This window comes from Clytia hemisphaerica, unplaced genomic scaffold (genome assembly GCF_902728285.1).
Source record: "Clytia hemisphaerica strain Z4C2 unplaced genomic scaffold, Clytia hemisphaerica genome assembly, whole genome shotgun sequence".
Classification (NCBI taxonomy): Eukaryota; Metazoa; Cnidaria; class Hydrozoa; order Leptothecata; family Clytiidae; genus Clytia; species Clytia hemisphaerica.
Genome location: NW_027103979.1, coordinates 697,605 through 703,919, shown reverse-complemented (window position 1 = coordinate 703,919; position 6,315 = coordinate 697,605). Strand labels below are relative to the sequence as shown.

The 6,315-nt window shown below is 31.9% G+C and overlaps 1 protein-coding gene across 2 annotated transcripts in view; it reads right to left on the bottom strand.

Annotated features, from left to right (window-relative positions):
- Positions 1–1,424: 1,424 nt before the first annotated feature.
- Positions 1,425–6,315, bottom strand: part of LOC136810908 (polyadenylate-binding protein 2-B-like) — a 276,555-nt gene continuing 271,664 nt past the window's right edge. The window contains exons 2-8 of one of the 2 annotated variants that reach the window (XM_067067492.1): positions 4,167–4,315; positions 3,734–3,851; positions 3,157–3,224; positions 2,868–2,974; positions 1,972–2,059; positions 1,723–1,847; positions 1,425–1,461 (exon numbers count right to left, since the gene is read on the bottom strand). In XM_067067492.1, the coding sequence (XP_066923593.1) occupies positions 1,428–1,461; positions 1,723–1,847; positions 1,972–2,059; positions 2,868–2,974; positions 3,157–3,224; positions 3,734–3,851; positions 4,167–4,286 (660 nt within the window). In that variant the 5' untranslated portion in view covers positions 4,287–4,315 and the 3' untranslated portion in view covers positions 1,425–1,427. The remainder of the gene's footprint in view (positions 1,462–1,722; positions 1,848–1,971; positions 2,060–2,867; positions 2,975–3,156; positions 3,225–3,733; positions 3,852–4,166; positions 4,316–6,315) is intronic. The other variant, XM_067067493.1, reaches the window with a different exon arrangement.

The window sequence follows — 6,315 nt, the reverse complement described above, 5'->3', positions numbered from 1 at the left end:
TTCGAAAATCGGGCTCCGTCACATTTTGGGTATTGCCATTTTGCATTATTGTGCAAAAAATTAGAAAAAACTGATGAGCCGATCCCGAGAAAAGCTGGCAACAGACGAACGAACGGACGGACGGACGAACGGACAAGGGTTAATTTAAAGGTAGGTCCAAAAGTTCATATATCAAATGGGACATCAGAAGGTGGTAAGATTGGAATCATTTTAGAGCGAACAGGAAAATCGAATAGCGCACCGCGCTGAATCTAAAAATAGATTTGATTTTTGACATAATTATTACTCTCGATGTGTTTGTACGAGCTCCAATCCCATCAACCTTTGCGTTAATCTCTTTTGCACGTTTATTGCATCATTTGACAAAAGATATATAACAACTAACACGTATCTTTAATTGAGCCGCATTGAATTGTGGGATTGCAACTCGTACAAATGTCAAAAAAAGTGAAAAGTAATAATTATGACGTATGCTTTGCGGAGCGCTATTGAAGATCTTACTTCAGAATTTTCAAAGATGTCAGAGAAATCGTCATTCAAATAAAAATTTCAAAAAAAAAGGTTCTTATTAATAGTTCTTAACAGTTTCACAAAGGAATTATTGTAAGTCCTATTGGCAGACAGAGGAGGATTAGAACTAAAAAAAATGAAATGTTAATTCAAAGAAATCTTTTGTTTTAAACTATCTAGCAAGAAAAATGGTTATTAGTAAAATAAACTTATACACAAGAAAAATAACCGAATTCCAAAACGGACATAATAAAATACCCTTACACATAAAGCTACTAAAAAGTCACTTTGTTTAAAAATCTTCACATGAAAAAAGTTCAAATTCAAAGGAAATTAAGAGAAAAGTACAACCGTTAAAATTCTTTTGAATAAAAATAACTAAGTCATTAAAAAAATATTTTTTAAAGTAGCCATATAATTGCCTCTGTAAACACTTGACATACAATTGTTGCTGAATCAAAACAAACCCACTAAAATCAGCAAGTGAATCATGGCTAGCGAAGCTCAACCAACAAGGAATATTGAAGCAACCAGTCTGAATCAAGTCCAATCAATAGCCGCAATCAATCAACATCAATCCAACTTATCGTTGACTTAATAAGGAGCCTACCAAATTTCCTGTAATTCTCTATTTCACTTAATTTCGCAAGGCATAGTGGTATACTTTCTTTTTCTTAAATGCCCCAATTAATTTTCATTCTTTTTATTCTTTTCTCTTTTGTGAGTTCTTTTTTTTGTTCTTTTTTTTGTTCTTTTTATCATCTTTTCGCTCTTTTTTCTCATCTTTTGTTTTCTTTTTTTTCTGGGGGTCTTCATTTTTTCTAAGGCGTAATAATGAGAAAAATAGATGCAATAGCAGGATTCCATAGTAGATTAGAAATAATATTTAAAGGAATAAAGAAATGGTAACTTACCTCTCAGTATGGTGAAAAATGAGATGCACGTCTAGATCTAAGATTTGAAAAAAGGGTAGAATTAACATAATAAGCCAAGGTAAAAATGTTCAATGGTTTCTGGCCAAACTTATGCCCAGTGATTCCTCCAAGCACTTTTCCCAAGCCACCTATTTCCTTTGGAAATCGAGTTTTACAGAGGATGAAGAAGTAAACAGTAGGTTTTAAGGACCCCTAAAAGGCTCTTTTTTAGTGCATTTTTTTCCCCCTAAAAATCTTATAGAGTACAAAATATAGTATTAGAGTTAAGAAAGTTTACCTGTATGCTCCTCGTCCTCTTCTTGGGCTGTATCCAAAGCCTCCTCTACCACGCCCGCGTCCTCGTGCTCTGAACCCTCTATTTGTCGTTGAAATACCTGGGATATTGGTTCGTTTTGGTGTCACCTTTTAAAATGAACAAACAATGTTACTTATTTTGAAATCATTTGTATCATTTTTTATGATGAACCAAATTTAAAGGACTATATGGGACAGTTTCTAAATCACTCAAATTGTTCAATTTTTTTACCTTGATTTGTCTTCCTTTGAAAAGAGTGTCGGATAGCGTTACTGAATTTTCCACACTCTCTTTGTCTGCAAACTCCACAAAAGCAAATCTAAATTAAAAGGATTTGGATAGCTGACAGGTTGTTGACATAGCAAGCCTAATTAAACAATACATCTTTAATTGATTATCACTGACTGAAGAGGACTAAGTAAACTCAATGAATATGAAAAGGAAGAACAAAGTTATTTCTAAAGTAATTGTTGAATCCATTCGCCATAGTTTATAAAAAATCAAAATTTATTTCACTACATAAAAATAGAAGCTTTTCGGCTTACGCCATCATCAGTATACAAGAATGGTAAAAAATCACAAATTTGTATCTAAAATGTTGAAAAAATTGCCTAATTATCTACAAATAAAAAAGTCATTAATAAGCGCTTGATAAAAAATTCGTTAAAAAACATAATGGGTAATAAAATTTTATTTTATTCCGTGGAGTAAATCAAGTGATGCCATTTCTAAAAAGTTGTAATTGTTTTGTTTCTATTTGGTTGTTTAATGATGGTCCCATAGTAGCAATAAATGAGGCTTCCAGAAATTTCCTTTCCTTATCGTTAATTTGAGCTTTTAAAATGCATCTCCATTGGAAATGGTGGGTGGGGTTTTCCTTTAAATGTTTTGCGGGCTCAGAATTGTGATTTACATTTTCGTGTTCAGCCCATCTTGTCGTAACATTTCTCTCTGTTTTTTTTTTCTAAAGTAATTCTTAAAGATGATTTGTAAAAAGCAACTAAGAGGTAGATATAGGTACCATATAGTTAAAAGAAAGTTTGATAGGCCATCGGCAGCTTAGAATCAGAGTGATTTAATATCCCCATCAAACCATTCCCTGTATCCTTAGAAAGTATACTTCTTACCCTTTTGGGTGACCACTGAACTTATCACAAAGAATGGTCACTCGGTTTACAGATCCACATCCGTGAAAGTGTTGTTCTAATTCTGTCGCAGTTGCTGAGTAATCAACCTGAAATGATACACACTTTGGCTAGAGAATGTTAGAGCGAATGTTCAATTTGAGGAGGATGTCTATTCAATTCTAATTCTATTCAAGGCTGTAATGGGTTAATTAATAAATTGAAAAAATAATGAGAAACGTTGTCAAATAGATTTGTCATTGAAATAATTTGTTGAAATAATTTAACTTACATTGCCAACATACACCGATCGACTATCAATATCACCTTTAGCTTCACTAGATGCAGCAGGACTTGCTCCTAGTATACAATATTTATATTTAAAGATCATAGCCTAGAGTAATGATGAATAGATTTAGGAATTAAAACTTCTTTGTATTTTTGCCCTCTTTACGTTAGTTGTTACCAAAAATTCTCACAAATTACAAGATGCCTAAAAATTAAAGCGTGCGCAAATATCCTATTTCATGAAGTGCGTGAAAATTACAGGCGCATAAATAAATGACGAGAACATTAATAAGATTAAGGTACACACTTTTACTCAAACATGAAGTTCTTTCATTTTTAAAGAATTTCTTTTCTTTTTTCTTAATTTAATTTTGAGCCAGGACACCAAAATTTAATGTGCGTGATAGCTCAAAATTTAAGTTAGCAATTTTTCTCTCCAATGATGATGAAAAGTTCAGATGGATAAAATTTTGATTTCTACCAGAACCCTGTAGAACCTCATGTTGGTAAAAACCCAGTAGAAGACTAACTTCAAGATTTTTAAATTGCGTATAATTCAAGGATTTAAGAAAAAGTGTTGCCTTGACTACCATGAGAAGATGGGCTCATTAGTGAGTCTTCTGCTTCTTTTTGCATTTCCTTCAATTTTGCTGCTTCTTCCTCCATTTCTTTGACTCTGGCTTTGATAGCCTCTATTTCCTAAAGAAATAAAAAACAATTAAGGGGCATTATCAAAAAATAACCATAGTTCTTAGACTACTAATGATAACAACTTGAACACATGGCTTGGAGCCTATTCACCTTGAAGAATAATGTATATAAAGAAAGTAGGAATTCAATCTATTTCCGTTAGTTATTATTATATCTTTCTACAAAAACCTAAAAAATTGCACAAAACATCAATTCCATGCCAATTTAATTTCTTTGCAAATCCTGTCCTCCATGCACTGATTTTTTGTTAAAAAATATTGTTCAACTAAGCAAAAGAACATTGTAAAACATATAATGTCATACCGGGTCCTCTTCAACAGTTTCATCTGGCATTTCTTCATGTTCACCTTCCGCATATGGGAATGGTTCTTCTTCTTTCTGTTCCAAATTTCCACTATCCTCTAGCCATTTCTCATCCGACATTTTTGTGTTTTTTTTTACTGACCGATACTAAAAAGATCTTTCATTAAATATAAAAGGCCTTCTGTAGAAGTTAGCCTGGGGGATTAAAAATGATGGAGATCGACTCCTGTCCTCTTTATGAATTTTGATGTGTAAAAAGTGTTCAGCAAAAGAGCATATATTTTAAAACAATAAAATAAAGCAGATGCTTGATGCATTTTATCTATCACGATAATATTAAGCAGTTATTGGACAAAGCCAAATCAAACATGCCTCGGCAAAGCCTTGTCCAATATCTTTTTTTGCACACCCAATATTTTTCATATTGGATGTATGAGATTGCGTCAAAACAAATGGTTTATTAACCGTTCACTGCTAAAATATTACTTGTTTCCCAGCATAATTCTAACCAGTTCTAACATATTAAAAGCTCATGAATCTGGTTTCTAGGTAGTTTTTTTCAAAAGTGTTAACTTTTATTTTGTGATATATATAACGTCAAAAAGAAGATGCTCAATTGTCACCAAATTTGCTGTGTAATATTTTGGAAATATATAGCATCCACAGAAGCTATGTATGAAAATATTGAACAGTTCAACAACATTGTTCAAAGTTTACAATAACAACTTTCTTTTTATCATGGAAAATTTGGTTTGGTGAGAACAAGTCATAAAACTAAAAGTCAGCGCTCCGTGGTTGTGACGTAGTTTACGAAATTGTTAAGATAAAATGACATACTTTTTTTTTACATCATTTTCTTGAAGCCTCTTCGTAGGAGAATGTGTCTTTCTTTAAGGAATTCTATAACACTACATGGCAGATTAAAAAGACAATCTGAAAACAAAAGCTTCTTCATTTTTCATTTTCTCCTTGGTGGCAAAAGCGAAAGAAGGAATAACAACAAATCTGTTTTTTTTATGAAAAAATCTACAAAAGATTTAACAAGTAATAATGAGGATTCTCTTAAAAATTCATTTCATCAAGAACAAATCTCACATACACCCCTGTCTCTTACTCTATTCTTTATCGAATTATGCGTGTTTCAAAGATCACTTTTATCAAATCGCTTTCTTCGTAACTTTTAAGAGTGTTTCAAATATCACTTTTATCGAATCGCTTTTTTCAAAACTTTTAAGAGTGTTTCTAAGATCACTTTTATCAAATCGCTTTCTTCGTAACTTTTAAGAGTGTTTCAAAGATCACTTTTATCGAATCCCTTTTTTCGAAACTTTTGAGAGTGTTTCTAGGATCGCTTTAATCAAATCGCTTTTTCGTAATTTTTCGTAACTTTTATGAGTGTTTTCTAAGATCGATTTTATCGAATCGTTTTCTTCGTAACTTTGAAGAGTGTATCTAAGATCGCTTTGATCAAATCGCTTTTTTGTAACTTTTAAGAGTGTTTTTAAGATCACTTTTATCAAATCACTTTATTCTTTGTAACTTTTAAGAGTGTTTCTAAGTTCACTTTTACCAAACTAACCACTTTCTCTATTACTGTTGCGAGTATTGTCCCAAGGTCACTCTTATCTATAGCTTTACGTGTAACTTTCAAAAGCTAGCTTCTTAACGAGGTTAGAAAATATATTCTGCTAGTTGAAAAAATTCCGACGAATGTATTACCGAGAGGATTTTAAGTTTTATTGACTGGATTTGATTTCAGTCAGACATAATGTCCGATTGCAGTCCTGCATTGTTGAAAATAATAATAAAGAATTTCAATGAGTGGGACAGGGGTATACCAAACTTCATTTTTTATTAGGTTATTCTAATACAGGTTTTCTCTAAAAGATTATTCGTGGTAGGACAGGGGTATCTTCAAAGTTTTTCTTTTAACTTTAAATAGTCTGATTTTGTTTTTCAAATGTTTTGACTTTCTAGACGGAATGAAGATTTGATTTGAAAAGAAAAGTTCCTGAAGTTTCCTTATACCTCATCGACCCCGAATATTTTTTAAAAGCAATTTTGCTGTAAATCTGTAATGACTTTTATTTCAATTTTGACCCCTTCTATAAAGTTATCATTTTGAAAAAAACTTTAATGAAAGAAGTAA